This window comes from Crotalus tigris, unplaced genomic scaffold (genome assembly GCF_016545835.1).
Source record: "Crotalus tigris isolate CLP2741 ecotype Arizona unplaced genomic scaffold, ASM1654583v1 scf7180000024437.13266115, whole genome shotgun sequence".
Lineage (NCBI taxonomy): Eukaryota > Metazoa > Chordata > Lepidosauria > Squamata > Viperidae > Crotalus > Crotalus tigris.
This window is the reverse complement of record NW_024100606.1, coordinates 1,802,012-1,818,407: the sequence shown is the minus strand read 5'-3', so window position 1 is coordinate 1,818,407 and position 16,396 is coordinate 1,802,012. Positions and strand designations below refer to the sequence as shown.

Here is a 16,396-nt window from a genome sequence, read left to right as displayed (position 1 = left end):
ATTCCAGCAACCAGAAAGGAAAAGCAAAGGCCTCTTTCAAGTCAGCATCTTCCATGTATTGTCTTTCTATGCTATTAATCCAGGCAAGTCTTTGTTCATTTACCTAGATACACCAGTAACAGTGTTTTTTTTTATCTCCAAGTAAGCTGGTATGATGTTGTAAGAGTATTAAACACCAATAAAAATGTTGATGTTCCTATTCAATGCAAGTCTGATTGAAGTTGATGTAGTCTGATAGGATTCATGCTGGACTTCAGTAGACTGTCAGTGGGAGGCAGAGTGTCTGGAATATATATTTATATTCTAGGAAGCTGTAATGCTTGCAAGGGAACAAACCATAACATCTTATTATATATTTAGGTATGTAAGCCACTTAAAAATGGTATTGATTGGAGCAGCATATTAACCTGATAAAATAAATTATTATAAAGGAGGACACGCTTCAAAATAAACTACTGCCTAATATTAAGCAACCTTTCCTAATCGTGTTTGATAAATATCCTAAAAGTTCATCCTTAGATTTCAAATGAGTTCTTTTTCTTGCAAACAAGCCTTACATAAATATATTTGCATAGTACAGTGGTGGCGAACCTATGGTACGGGTACCAGAGGTGGCACTCGGAGCCCTCTCTGTGGGCACACATGCCATTGCCCCAGCCTTGCCTCTGCCCGCAACCTCTCCTCACCAGCAGCCTCCCTGGAGGAGGGTCCTTCCTGAGCGTGGCCCATGAGGAGCAGCGCAGCCAAGGACATGGCAGCCAGGCAGCATAGACAAGACTCTGCCCTCATGGCCCAATGCGCAGTTGATGCTGCAGGGCATGGGCAGAGGGCGTGGCCACCATGGTGCTGCTGGGCTGCCTGGGCGATCTGCGGTGGACTCTGGAGGCAGTGAGTGGCCCTGCGGGCAGGTGGGGTGGGCGGAGTGGGGTCGGGGCAGGGAGTGGGGCAGGGGTGGGACAAGGGTGGAGCAGGGGCAGGGGCAGTTTTTGGGCACTCGGTCTCTAAAAGATTCACCATCACTGGCATAGTATTTCCAAGTGTTCACCTCACTTGCATTATCAAGCTGGAATGTTATAACAATCCTGTTAGGTCATATTATTATCCAGCAGATTACAATAGGGGGAATCTGTTATTTGAGTTTCAGAGGAAAAGGTACACAGTGTTAATAGAGTATCTATTCATTCTAGGAAATAGGTTCAAGAGTCTTCTTATCTCCATAAATCTTCCCTTGGTGCAAATACAATTACAAAGAGGAAAGAAAATGTGACAAAGAAAATAATCAACTTTTTATTATTAAATACATTGATGTTATTAATGCTTGGCAATTCTTTAGATTCAATTTCAAAATGGTATTTCACTGCATGTGTGAGTGCAATACAGGTAGTTCTTGATTTACAACAGTTCATTTAGTGACCATTCAAAGTTACAATGGCACTGAAAAAAGTGACTTCTGACTGTTTTTCACTTACGACCATTGCAGCATCCCCATGGCCATGTGATCAAAATTCAGACTTGGCAACTGACTCAGATTTCTGATGGTTACAGTTCCCAGGGCCATGTGATCACCTTTTGTGTCCTCCTGAAAAGCAAAGTCAATGGGGATGCCAAATTAATTTAACAACCATGTTGCTAACTTAACAACTGTGGTGATTCACTTAACAACTGTCTCACTTAGCAACATAAATTTTGGACTCAATTGTGGTCATAAGTCAAGGACTATCTATAGTAGCACTTGTCTGCCAATGATTGCATGGCAGTTTTAGAAGGTAATCCAATATTTTGAGAAAAGTTATAGCTATTTTTACGAATTTGAGACCAATGCTACAATTCACACTTCTGCACACTCCAAAGTATCTTTCTGGAATCAGACCCAAAAAACTTTAGAACCCTAATTGCAATTCCATAAAATAAGATAAGGAAAACACACCAAGGAGAAATGGGGACACTTCAATTCTCCCAAAACTTGGGATTTTTTTTTTCTTGATGCACTAAAGTATCTGGATACAATTGGATACAATTCTGTTTTCTCAATTTCTGGAGGCATCCCATGACCCTGGCTGGAAGATGATGGATCCTTGAGGGTAAATAGCAGGAAAGATGATAAATGTACATAAAATTATACATTGAATAAAGAAAATGGAATCCGCCCCTCCTCTCTCTTAATACTAGAATTGGAACATTTAATGAACTTGAATGGCAGGTCAAACAAAACTAGCATTTCACCACAAAACACATATGTTGACTTGGAATTCCTTTAATTAACATATAATAATGGCTACCAGCTTGGATGTCCTTAACAGCAAACTAGACAGGTACCAAGGCTATAAACTAATTGAGGGTAATATACTAGGATTGAAAGCCCCAGGCAATTGTTCTTCAGCCCCTCTACATGTCCCTCCAATCACTGTTAACTCTCCATAGATAAAAGAAAAAAGAAACATGGGCATCAGATTCAAACCCCAGAGCTTTTAGCCAGTGTTAAAATTCTGGGAACAGCTATATGGTTTTTCTAAGAACATAAGTAGGGAATCTTTAAATAATAACTTCTAGAAGAAAAGGTAATCGCTCTCATTCTTGGGTGATTCCTATCTAATTGGCCACTTTGGTAAATGGGCCATTGCCTGATCCAGTGTTAGTTTGGTTTGCATACACCATCCATTCAGATAGCATAAAAATACAGTCTCCTTTGTTCCAAACATATCTAAGTTCCCTAAAGTTTTTCTATCACTTGGTTTCCTACTGTGCTTTTTTGCATTATTCTGACATGATCAGAACAGAAGAACTGAGAGGGCTTTCTAAATGGTAGGACTCGGGTTTGTAATCAGGTTTATCTTATTATCCCAGTGCTGTAATTATCACTCAATTATTTAGTGCTATACAGATGTCATACCTGTTGTTCTTCCCTAATATCTTATGGGTGGAGATTTATTTTGTTGGTGGAAGTACCCTAAAAAGGCCGCATTTAACTATTCTTTTCTGAATTCCAGGCTTTTAAACAAAATGTAGCACTCTGCATTCTTTTTCAGTGAAAACAGAATAATTATTATTAACCAGGATACTTGATTATCATTGCTTGGATATATCTGTATCTGGAGAAATTACATCACATTGTTAAGTTCCTATGTAGCTAAAAGTCATTTCCCCTGTGTTTTAAATATGGATACTATTCTCTAATTTATCATTTCTATCCTTTTGCCTTTCAGAAGTATTGGACTGTAACTCTCAGAAATTGTATCAGCATGTTGGCTGAAAATTCTGGAAGATGTAATCCTAACATATTTTCAGGATATTGTATTCAGAAGGCTGCTCTATTGCAAGCAGGACTGCAAATTAAGTTACTCCATACTCATCACACAGACTATTGCCCAGAAAAAAAAATGCTTCTGAAGGGTGTAAAGGGCAAAGTGCTTTGCTTTTATTTCATGGCATCTAAAAAAATGTGAATTGTTAGACCATATATAAGGATCAGCATAGCTACAGAGCTATGGTCCCAGTCTGTTTTTCTTCTATGCTGTCAGTGGCAGTGCTGTGGCATTCACGCAAAAAAAAGGGGGAGGCTGAAAACTTTTTATTCTGTGTGTAAAATGCTGTAATGGAGCAGTGACGAGCACAGCAGAAATATCACCATTAACAGATTTGGCTTATGACTGCTGATTATCTCAATTTTTTTATTTTGAGAAAGATGGAGTGACCTTAGGTCAGAAAAGTTTAATTTAACTATCCACTACACCTGATTGTTTCTGAACAATTGTATCATAATTACACAAATTGTGCTAACTTGCTGAGTGGCTCAACAACCAATTTATTTTACAGAAAAAAAGTGTTATTCTTTTCCTCTTCAACCTTCTGATGATCAGTTTTGCAACATTCAGAAACATTCAGAAAAGGATAATTTACAACCAATCCTTTCCTCTCTGCCTATTTGCCTAGAAGTTGAGAATCTCTGAACTGCAAATTTTAAAGCTTCCTTGCTCAATCAAAGTCCAGTTTTTAAAGGAACATATTCCAGAAACATGAACATGGTAGATCAAGCTATGCAGCAATTTCAGCCACAAGCTGGATCATTCTCAGAGCCTGGATAATAGTTTTTTAAAATCAGAAGATTTGTACAAATCCTCACTATGTATAGAAAACAGGTTGAAAGTTGCATTCCTAATTGTTGCAGAGTAATATATACGATTATACCCAAACCCAGAACTAGTGATGCCTTCTTCATTTTACACTCATACTCTTGGTTTTATAGGAAGATTTTGCTAATTATGAATATAAAAATGAATATTGACATTTTTATTTATGGTTCTATAAGAATTATTTCTAGCTGGTCCCAAAAAGGTAATACTCACAACTATGAATTTACACAAAATGCCACACACAAAAGAACAGGAACTATCTGGAGGCACAACTCCAGCTTCAAATAGAGAACTGTACATCATATATAGTTCTGCTACCATCTTCCACACTAGAGAGCTGAACATTTATTTCAGGATACTTAAAATAAACCAACATTTTTTTTTGCTGCAGGCACTTGGATTATTGTAAAGCTTTGGAGTAAACTAATAGGATAAGAGTATATTAGTATTTGATTTTTTTTTAAATGAAGCTATGGAGTACAAAGTTCCATGGTTCTCAAAGAGGTTTATTTTCTGAGTCTTTAAAATGGCTTGCCAGGATTATGTCACATCTAAACTTAAGTGCTCAGAATGCTGTCTCCCTAGAGACAAAATCCAAGATGATCCTGAAAACACCAAATCCAGACTGTCTCAATCCAGTTTTTTCCACATTGTGTTGGGATTACAATTTCCTTGAAATCTCAGCCGGTATGATGATCTCCCAAGACATCCAGAGGAATCAAGAAGAATGCTTTAGGAACATAGCTGTAATCTGTGACATCAGTGATAAAGCACTGCTCTGTACAATTTGGACAGGGTAACCCCCTTCAGGGGGAATATTATTCCCATTATTCCCAGAGTTGGTTGGCAATCGGTGATGTAGCCCTATTTCATTTAGGCACTCTAGATTAGAAAAGGGCAGTGAGGAATTGGCTGTTGTTACTAACATCAAATAAGAAAACAGGAAAAGGAGAAAGCTAACTTTTCATGAAGTTGATCTGTGGTCTACAACAGATTTCTGAGAACACTAAGAAAGATGTAACCTCTACTTGGAACTGGAGGCAAGACAAGAGCACATACCTCTCCAGATAAACGAACTGGGAATTGTTCCCACTCTCTTTCCTCCTTCCATAGTCACACCCTCTCTCTAACTTAGCTAAGAATATGGGTCTGTGAATACTGTTCCTGTTCGTTTGACTATTTTATGCCCATTACAGATTTTCAGCACAAGAATTGCATTTCATATCATTTTAATCAGGGAGAAATGTGGCACAAGAAGTACTACTGATAACATAATCCACCAACAGAAGTCTCAAACATTATCTCATTACCAGTCATGGTCACTTCAAAGACTCTACATCAACAACCTCCCTGTTCTGCACATAATACCTCTTCCCCTTGTTAGGTTATCTTGCCCTTGATATCTCTTTGATGTTACAGACCCCCCATCCAATCGAATACAAGGTAGCAAGAATGATGAAGAGGAAAGGAAGGTGAAGTTAAAGATTGGCCTTTGCAGCAGGGAGGAGGTGGTAAAGGTTGAGGAAGGCTTCCGAGAGACTTACCAGAACATGTCCAAATCGTTCTTCCAATTCCTCAGCATTGGGCATAGGTAGTTTGGGGGGTGCAGGCTGTTTGGGGGGTAAAGGCGAAGAAGCAGTCGGTTGGCTTTTAATCTCCTTCGCTGGAGACATTTCCATACTGCTGGCTGCATTGCCCATTCTCAGATTTTAAGATTACAAAATAAAATATAAAAAAAAGGCTACAAGTTGAAAATTCCCCCGATTTTCCCTTGAAGCAGAAAAGAGATCAAGGGGAGGAAGAGTCTCGTACAAGAAAAATCACCCCCATAAAATAAAATAAAAAACAGGCGGGAAAAAGATGGGGGGGGGTTATTCCAGAAGCTCCCTACACGTGCTTAAAAAATCTTCAAAGGCAGGGAGCCGTGACGGTTGCCCATGACTTTGCTCTGGCGTTTGTAGTTACCGGAAACAGGAGAAATGGCCGTGGTGGACTAGAGGGAACGTCGCCCAACGAGGTGACCGCTGAGCCCTGCTCCTTTGGGGCCACCACCAGGCAGGAGAGCGCTGCCTCGCGCTTTTCTACATTCAAGTTGATGGGTTCAATTTCCACGCGAAGGTAGCAACACAACTTTTTTCAGAAAAAGGAGGTCCATCCTCTGATCCGCTGCAAGCGGCAGAGAGACAACGCGTGTTCGCTCTTGAGAAGGCGAGAAGTGACGAGCTCCTCCGCTTAACTTCCCCCTCGCCTCCCCCCCCCCCAAAAGAGGAAGGATCGAAAGCGAGAGCACAGGAAGTCACAATGCAGGTGTTTGGCTTGGAATATTCGTGCACCGAAAATAAGCTAGCGGCAACTTCTCTACACCGCTGCGCTGCAGGTCCTTTTCTATAGAGGTCACAGGCGAAAACGTTAAATCTCTCCTTGGGTGGCTTCGTCCATTGACACAGAAGGTTTCAGTTGGGCTGAAAAGCAGAAAGCAGCCGCAGAGGGAGCGCGCGGATTTTGCAAAGGCTGGGGTGGATAGATGGGGAAAGCAGGGAAAGCCAGCGAGAGGGACGACGCAGCTTGCCCATTCCTCCAGGCAGGATCCTTGTCCTGGAAGGGAGAAGGAGACGCCGGGGGGGGGGGGGGGGGAAGGAAGGGGACGAAATAGCAAAGTCACCTGCTAATGGAATGAGGGTCTCGGACAGCAACAGCAGCCGAGGCAAGAGACGGGAGGAGAGCTCCCTGGGTCTCAAAGCCCATGGATTCCTGTTCGGGGCGTGTTATTAGCTTATTCTTAATTCCTTTCCAAAATAAGACGAGCTTCAGAATTTTTGCCAGAATTGCAGGTTCTGAAGACCAGGCTCTTTCCCTAAGTCGGCGCCCTCCAGATGTGCTGGACTACAGTAATTCCTATTATCCTCAGTCAGCAAAAGTGGGGGAGCGACGCACAGGTGGAGGAAGGGTGTCTGAAAGAGTGGGAAGACAAAATAGAGCCCTAACTGGAACAAGAGAAGAGGAAATGGTCATTGAGTGCCCGAGGTAGGATATACCACGTTCAGCTATATCTATTTTAGGATGTAGATACAAGTGTACATATAACATTGGAAAAGGGAGTGGAGGGCGGGAGGATGGAGGGCCTTTACGTTCCTCAAATTTTTGCCACCTTTTCAATAAGAGGAAATAGACGTCATTTTGATGGTAGGTCGTTGAGTGCACGCATCCTGCGCCCACGCCATCATCCTTTCAAGACACATCCCGCAATTGCTGAATAACCTCGCCTCGCCCGGCCCTCAGCTAACACAGCTAATCTCCCTCAGCGATGGAGGCAGAAAGGGGCAATACTAGAGGAACAAAATGCATTATTTCTATAAACCCACGTCACCAAACCAATTTGCAATAAAGGACATCAGCACCCTCGGATCTCTTTCGAAGCAGCCCTGGTAGAGGCGCGATCCTCCAAAGTAGACCCGAAAATTCTCCCTCTAGCGGCAGATGGTTAAAATGGCTCTCTTCAGCAAACTTAATCGGAGCCAACTGATGTCTTCCTTCACATCTTTTACCAAAAGCCGTTGGGTGTTAAAAGATTCCAGTAGCCTTCTTATATAGAGTAAGCCCTGATTAGATTCCTAACAGGAAAAAAGTGGAGGGCGCTAAAAGAGGCAAAGGCCAAGTTAGCCTTCTCGATTTTTATTATAATATTTACATTTTTTACTTCGACCACAAAATTCTGCTAGAGCAGATTTAGCTTATGAATAATCAAGACGCAATAATGAAATCACAATAGCCAAAGGAAGGCAAGCAAAAACGGGAGAGGCTACTGCCAAACAAACTTGGCAAGATCCAAGCTATTTGTGATTCTGGTTTTGCTTCTTCAAATCTGAGCAACTACCATTAAATTAGAAAACTATTCTAATTTAAAAACTATTCTAATTTAACCTTTTATTCTCAGAGTGATTAAGCAAATATCTTTGAAAAGCTCAATAGTACCATCATACTCCTAGTATTGGTCCAAAATAGCTGGCACTGAGATTCTAATGTTAAACACCATCTATAGCCATAAAAATCAATAGCCATACTGCAGAAGAACACTGTGGTTTACTATTGTCCACAGAGGGTAAGGTTTCTTATTCTCCAATTCTTCTTAATCTCCCCCTTTGAGGTAACTTCCTTAAAAAAAATCTGGCCAGTATTGCTTTCCAATTCCCTCCTGTAGTATAGCTATCCTATATTAGAGTATTATATTCCAACCCTAATCAAACTTCTGTATGATGAATTGCTTTTACCCCTATCCAGTGCTTCTTTTGTTAAAAAAAAAAAAAGTGCTGGAACCCAAACACGTCATACAACCCGCCTTGCCTATCCTACAAGGTTTACCTTTGTAGTTGAAAAAAAAACACCTTCAATTTTTAGTGTATCTAAAAGACTAGGATTTTGTTCAGAATAAGTTAATACTATTAATGTGTGGCTTTAAATTACAAGAAGCCATTTTATTAATCTTTGGGGTCATTTACCACTGGCATACCCATTTAATTTAATGAGTGGAAATTTCAGCTTTCTATGTGGAATGACCCCTTTATGGATTACTGCCTTGTCGTGGCGAAGGGGCTTGCGTAACTCAATGAAGCTATAAGCTATGCTGTGCAGGGCCACCCAAGACGGACAGGTTATAGCAGAGAGTTCTGACAAAATGTGATCCACTGGAGAAGGAAATGGCAAACCACTCCAGTATCTTTGCATGAAAACCCCATGGACAGTACTAAAAGGCAAAAAGATATGACGCTGGAAGATGAGCCCCTCAGGTCGGAAGGTGTCCAATATGCTACTGGGGAAGAGCAGAGAGCTAGTACTAGTAGCGCCAGAAAGAATGAAGCGACTGGGCCAAAGCCGAAAGGACGCTCAGCTGTGGATATATCTGGTGGTGAAAGGAAAGTTCGATGCTGTAAAGATTTTTTCTCCATAGGAACCTGGAATGTAAGATCCATGAATCAAGGCAAGCTAGACATAGTCAAAAAAGAGATGACAAGACTGAACATCGACATCTTAGGAATCAGCAAACTAAAATGGACAGGAATGGGTGAATTTAATTCAGATGACCATCAGGTATACTACTGTGGGAAAGAATCCCTCAGAAGAAATGGAGTAGCCTTCATAGTCAATAAAAGAATAGGAAAAGCAATACTGGGATACAATCCTCAAAATGACAGAATGATCTCTATTCGAATCCAAGGCAAACCATTCAATATCACAGTAGTCCAAATCTATGCCCAAACCACTGGTGCTGAAGAGGATGAAATTGACCGGTTCTATGAAGCCCTACAGCACCTTATAGAATTAACATCAAAAAATGATGTCCTTATCATCATGGGGGATTGGAATGCTAAAGTAGGAAGCCAAAAGATAACCGGAATAACAGGCAAGTTTGGCCTTGGAGTACAAAACGAAGCAGGGCACAGGCTAATAGAATTTTGTCAAGAGAATACGATGGTCATAACAAACACTCTTTTCCAACAACCCAAGAGACGGCTCTACACATGGACATCACCAGACGGTCAACATAGAAATCAGATTGACTATGTGCTCTGCAGCCAAAGATGGAGAAGATCTATACAGTCAGTAAAAACAAGACCAGGAGCTAACTGTGGCTCAGATCATGAGCTTCTCGTTGCAAAATTTAGGCTTAAATTGAAAAAAGTAGGGAAAAGCACTAGGCCACTCAGGTATGAACTAAATCGTATTCCTGATGAATATACAGTAGAGATGACAAATAGATTTAAGGAACTGGATCTGATAGACAGAGTGCCTGAAGAACTATGGATGGAAGTTCGCAACATTGTACAAGAGGTAGCAACTAAAACCATCCCAAAGAAAAAGAAATGCAAGAAAGCAAGATGGCTGTCTGAGGAAGCTTTGCAAATAGCTGAGGAAAGAAGGGAAGTGAAAGGCAAAGGAGAAAAGAGAAAGATACACCCAACTGAATGCAGAATTCCAGAGAGTAGCTAGAAGAGATAAGAATGCCTTCTTAAATGAACAGTGCAAAGAAATAGAAGAAAACACCAGAATAGGGAGGACCAGAGATCTCTTCAAGAAAATTGGAGATATGAAGGGAACGTTTCATGCAAAGATGGGCATGATAAAGGACCAAAATGGCAGGGACCTAACAGAGGCAGAAGAGATTAAGAAGAGATGGCAAAACTACACAAAAGAACTATACAAGAATGAGCTTAACGTCCCAGATAACCACAATGAGATAGTCACTGACCTCGAACTAGACATCCTAGAATGTGAAGTGAAATGGGCCTTAGAAAATCTGAGCAACAACAAAGCTAGTGGAGGTGACAGTATTCCAGCTGAGCTATTCAAAATCTTAAAAGATGATGCAGTAAAAGTGCTACATTCAATTTGCCAGCAAATTTGGAAAACTCAACAGTGGCCACAGGATTGAAAAGGTCAGTTTACATTCCAATTCCAAAGAAAGGCAATGCCAAAGAATGTTCAAACTATCGCACTCATTTCACATGCTAGTAAAGTTATGCTTAAAATCCTACAAGCTAGACTCCAGCAGTATGTGGATCGAGAACTACCAGAAGTACAGGCAGGATTTCGAAGAGGCAGAGGAACTAGAGATCAAATTGACAACATACGCTGGATCATGGAGAAAGCTAGGGAGTTCCAGAAAAACATCTACTTCTGCTTCATTGACTATGCAAAAGCCTTTGATTGTGTGGATCACAACAAATTGTGGCAAGTTCTTAAAGAGATGGGAGTACCAGACCATATCATTTGTCTCTTGAGAAACCTATATGCGGGTCAAGAAGCAACAGTGAGAACTGGACACGGAACCACTGATTGGTTCAAAATTGGAAAAGGAGTCCGGCAAGGCTGTATACTGTCGCCCTGCCTATTTAACTTATATGCAGAGCACATCATGAGAAAGGCAGGGCTAGATGAATCAAAAGTTGGAATTAAGATTGCCGGGAGAAACATCAACAACCTAAGATATGCAGATGATACCATTCTAATGGCAGAAAGTGAAGAGGAACTAAAGAGCCTCTTGATGCGGGTGAAGAAGGAGAGTGCAAAAGTTGGCTTGAAACTCAACATTAAGAAAACCAAAATCATGGCATCCAGCCCTCTCAATTCCTGGCAAATAGATGGGAAGAAATGGAGGTAGTGACAGATTTTATTTTTCTGGGCTCCAAGATCACCTCAGATGGGGACTGCAGCCACGAAATTAAAAGACGCTTGCTCCTGGGGAGGAAAGCTATGGCAAATCTAGACAGCATACTAAAAAGCAGAGACATCACCCTGCCAACAAAAGTGCGTATAGTCCAGGCCATGGTTTTCCCCGTTGCAATGTATGGCTGTGAAAGTTGGACCATAAGAAAGGCTGAGCGCCAAAGAATTGAGGCCTTTGAACTATGGTGCTGGAGAAGACTCTTGCGAGTCCCTTGGACTGCAAGGCGTTCAAACCGGTCAGTCCTAGAAGAGATCAACCCCGACTGCTCTTTAGAAGGCAGATCCTGAAGTTGAAACTCAAGTACTTTGGCCACCTAATGAGAAGGAAGGATTCACTGGAGAAGAGCCTAATGCTGGGAAAGATTGAGGGCAATAGAAGAAGGGGACGACAGAGAATGAGATGGCTGGATGGAGTCACTGAAGCAGTAGGTGTGAATTTAAATGGACTCCAAAAGATGGTAGGACCTGGAGGAACGTTGTCCATGGGGTCGCGATGGGTCGGACACGACTTCGCAATTAACAACAACATGTGGAATGAAATTGCCCCAATAAAACAAAATTTGTTTGCTTGTAAAAAATTTAATTATTTTTAAGAAGTTGTCAAACAAGGTGGAAAAATTTACATTTGGAGTTTAATATGGATATTGACTTGAAACAAATTAAAGTTGAAACTTTTGTCAGTGAACAGATTACTTTTAATTTACCTTTAAGTTAAACCCAATTTAATAAATAGATCTGATTAAACCTCATACTGTAGGTTTACCTTTACATCAGACCAATACATAATTAATATATTATTATTATTATTATTAATACCTCTAAATCACAAGACATTGGCTTTATTCTTATTCTTCCCCTCCACAGTTTGAATATAAAGTATAAAAGACTAAAAAGAGATTTTTGTAGACATCCCAGCCTTTGAACTACCCAAGGAACCGAAACAGTAGTTTCGCTGTCGGGAAGCTTCCACGTCAGCCACCTTTTTTTCCTCTCACTTCGCTTGTTTTTAACCTTGCATCCCACCTTCTGTAAGGGAAGGCAAAAGGCTCACTCACCCTCTCATGAAAGATGGCCTCCATGTTTATGTGTCTCCCGCCGCCACCATCGGCTTCCACACCACATGGTCCAACCCAGCCAGTCAAGCCACACTCTGGCTGTGGTGCTCTGGTGCCTCATGGTTCTTAGTGGAGACAGACAGCACTGGAGGGGACCCCGCTTACACCGTACCGCCAACGGGGCATTTTCAAAAACAAACGAGGATAGGAAGGGAAACAATAGGAAAAGAACGCAACTCTGGAAAATCCATTGAAAAAAGGTGCCGGAATTCTATTCCCGTGTGTTCTATGACAAAAAAAGTCCTGTCCCTATCTTGTATTGCTATAGCTTATGATAAAACAGAACACAAAAGGTTCTGGAGTTGCTTAATATTCTTAATGGCAAGCACCACATGGCAGAAAATAGGAAAATTATTTTTCTTTCAATTTCAGAAAGCCACTGTAACAAAATTGATGGACGAGATTGTCCAGTTGTAAAACAACTCATTGTGTTTATTCTGATGTTTAGTTTTATTATTTCACTTGTCTCCCTACTTCATCCCAATGCTTAATTATGAACCATTTTAGGACAAAGACTTTTATCTCTTAATTTTGTAAGGTATCATGTATGCATGTATATTTGTAAAAATACACTTGTGAAAAATGTATGTATTCCAGCGGCTTCACTATTCAAAATTTGAGCAAGTCTTTTCAATTTTTTTGGGTCAATACTTCCTAAGGGTTGGAAAGATCCATGTGAAAGAACTTCCCCCAGGAAGTTCAGGGCAATTAAAAATGTGTTTCTCCATGTCCAATTATCAGCACATACAAAGTGAAAGATATTTAACAAAGATTACCAAGACGAAGCAGTGTTCTCCAGAACAACCATTGAGCATAACCCACATTAGAACAGATCCAGGCATTTTTATCTGTAGGTTTCTTCACAGAATTGTCAAAGGGGATTTTCTGAACATTGCTAACATTTAAAGCAAGCTGTCATCAAATCTTTATAACATGGAATTGATATAAACTCAATAGTAACAGAAGATTTTTTTGCTATCATGAAATGGTTATATTCAGTAAGATTCTCTTCGCCTTTGCTCTAATCTTGATAAACTAGAAGCCCAACTAATTCAGCCTTCCTCACAAGATATATGGGAGCCAGTTTGGCCTAGTGGTTAAGGCAGCGGTTCTCAACCTATGGGTTGCGACCCCATTTGGGGTCGATCGACCATTTCACGGGGGTCGCCAAGCAAGGCTGTCCGCCATTTTTTTTCCCTTTTCCAGCGGTTGCCTTACCTCGCTTGGGCTGGGCCAGCTGGTGGCCCAGCCGGTGGTCGGCCTGCTCCGTCTCTGCTGCTTGCCAGCTACGCCTCAGCTGGCGCAGGGGGCGGCACCATGCATGGGCGGTGCTCCTGGGCAGGGAAAGTCCTCGACCTACGACCGGTTGGGTAGTCCTCAACTTATGACTGGCTTAGTCCTCGACTTACGACCGGTTGGGGGTCGCGGCATTAAAAGGTTGAGAACCACTGGGTTAAGGCATCAAACTAGAAAGTGGGAAACTAATTTCTAGTCCTGCCTTAGCCATGAAAGCCACCAGCTGTTTTGGTTAAAATAGGAAAATATGTTGGATATGTTTGGCACCTTGAATTATTTATAAATTCAATCAAGATGTGATATAAATAAATAAAAATAAAATCTTTAGAGATTGCAGCTAATAATACACAGCTGACCCCCACAAAGACTGTAAACAAGCTTAAGTTGCATAAATTATGATACTGAATTATGTTCTACATTACTTTTTCAGCACTTTAACAAAATAGATAGTCCTGAATAAAGATTTTTAAATTGAGAGTTTAAATCTGGGGAAATGGCTTATAATAGTGTTATTTATGAAAAGTAGAAATAATAAAACAAGGTGGCATAGGAAAACGGGGGAGTTAGGTAAAAATTTCCTGGAAAAAAGTGCCAAAATTAGATTCAGCCCTCTTTGCATATATACTTTAGTTCAGTGTTTCTCAACCTTGACAATTTTAAGGCATGTGGACTTCAACTCCCAGAATTCCACAGCCAGCATTGCTGGCTATGGAATTCTGAGAGTTGAAGCCCATATGCCTTAAAATTGTCAAGGTTAAGAAACACTGCTTTAATTGTACTTCTAATACATAGTTTGGTAGTGAAACATCAGCTAGAAAACAACCAAGCTCAGAGAGCATCAAGGACCCCACAATGCAAGCATCTCTTCATTAGTTTCTGCATTTATGTTGAAAGAGACATGTACCATATTTCACACATAACTTGATGAGTCTTCTGAAGCAAATGTGAAGCTTACCAGATGGCATATTCCAGATGACTTATAAGTAGCCAGCAAATGAAACATATTTAGCTCAATTCAAGTCATTATCTGATAAACCTACAACTTGTATAAGCCTATCAATATAGATATCCCTTCTATTATGGTTCATTGCTCAGCCAACCAGATGTTCAGGCTGGATTTGGCATTTTTGTCTGCCTACTGAGTCTTTCCCAAGGACCAGAGATAGGCAAATGTGGATGGTTGATGGTGTTAGAGATATCGTAGCGGGTTGGATTCCAAGTAAAGCTGCTTTTTTGCAATTCCTCTTCTATTTTTACATATATGCCTATTATATACATCCTTGATAATTCCTATTTATATAGCAGTAAGGTAAGAACATACATGTATTTTTCAGGTGAAGTAGTAGAATGTAGATGTAATGGTCATAGCTTAACACATAGTTGATATGAAAAACTGGCTCTGATACTAAGACAGCAAGCACAGGCTATGATGCTATTATTTTTAATTATAAATAAATATTTGAATTCCATCTAGCTCATTTCTGAAGTACTTCAACATGAAAACACTGATGCAGATAATAAAAATCTCAGAATGTAAATAAGTCACTTTAAAGTATTACAGATTGGTCTTTATGAAGATTTTTCTGAAAAAATATATAAAGCAAAGCAAGTAAAAATATAAAATTTCCATAAACTGAAGAATTTTTATAGAAGACTTTCCATTTTTTTAAATAATCCATGATCTAACTCTGCACTTGGACCATCCCCACAAGCTACACATTTGATAAATTCTAGAGAAGCCAAGTTAAGTTTTCCACTATACTGATAGCATCCTCCCTTCAGCTATCTTCAGCTAAACAATGAATGTTTTGGAACTAATATTTAGTTCTGATATAGTTCTTTAAATTATATTGCACTTTATAAAGAATCAATAATTCTTTATAGATATTATACAGAGGGAGGTGGAATGTAAGGAAAAGCTAACTCACGGCTATCTACTGAATTTGTATAAAATTAGAGGTCTGAAGTGGCTACTTGCAACTTCTTATTTTTGGCAACTACATGACAGGTGTTGCTAATTAAGACTTTACACATCAAAATGCTCACTTCTTACCGTAACGTATTCAGATACTAGGTAGGTTCTCTCCAGAAGACTGACCTATTATTGACAAGGTGCAATAAAATGCTCCCATATTCAGACAACAAGACTCAGTGAGATCACATAAATAGGATGGAATCAATAATCTGGTTGACTGATTTTTGTAATGAGTAATGGTAAAGAAAACAATCTTACTAAGGTAACTTGTGCTATGGAGATTAACAGTTATAGGGACTGAGTCGCTATGCCATTGATTCTCTCAAGAGCTTATATTTGTCCCTCTGTAGGCAATGAAAACAGACAGGTTCTTTTTGAAAAAGAATATTTTTTATTTGTATGCCATCTGAACATCAGATATACCTGGTGTGTGTTAGCGTGAACCATTTGTACATTTTGAAATTCATGGTGCCAAACCCCCCCCCCCAAGACCAAAAAACAAAACAAAACAAAAACCAAACCCACCTCTCCCTAGAACATTTCAACTGGCTGACACAGAGAGAAACTTTAAAAATGCTAAGTACACAAAAAGAAAAAAATAAAGAGAAAAGCAGCATGAAAAAATAGGGGTAGATACAGCCAGTTAAAAGCTGTCATGC

The 16,396-nt window shown here is 40.1% G+C and overlaps 1 protein-coding gene across 4 annotated transcripts in view; it reads right to left on the bottom strand.

Annotated features, from left to right (window-relative positions):
- The window catches only part of FMNL1 (formin like 1), a 112,534-nt gene extending 105,892 nt beyond the window's left edge, over nucleotides 1–6,642 (bottom strand). For 2 of the 4 annotated variants that reach the window (XM_039331319.1, XM_039331322.1), the window contains exon 1: nucleotides 5,675–6,642. In XM_039331319.1, coding sequence (XP_039187253.1) covers nucleotides 5,675–5,830 — 156 coding nt within the window. In that variant the 5' untranslated portion in view covers nucleotides 5,831–6,642. The remainder of the gene's footprint in view (nucleotides 1–5,674) is intronic. The other 2 variants (XM_039331320.1, XM_039331321.1) reach the window with 1 other exon arrangement.
- Between the last annotated feature and the right edge of the window lie 9,754 nt (nucleotides 6,643–16,396).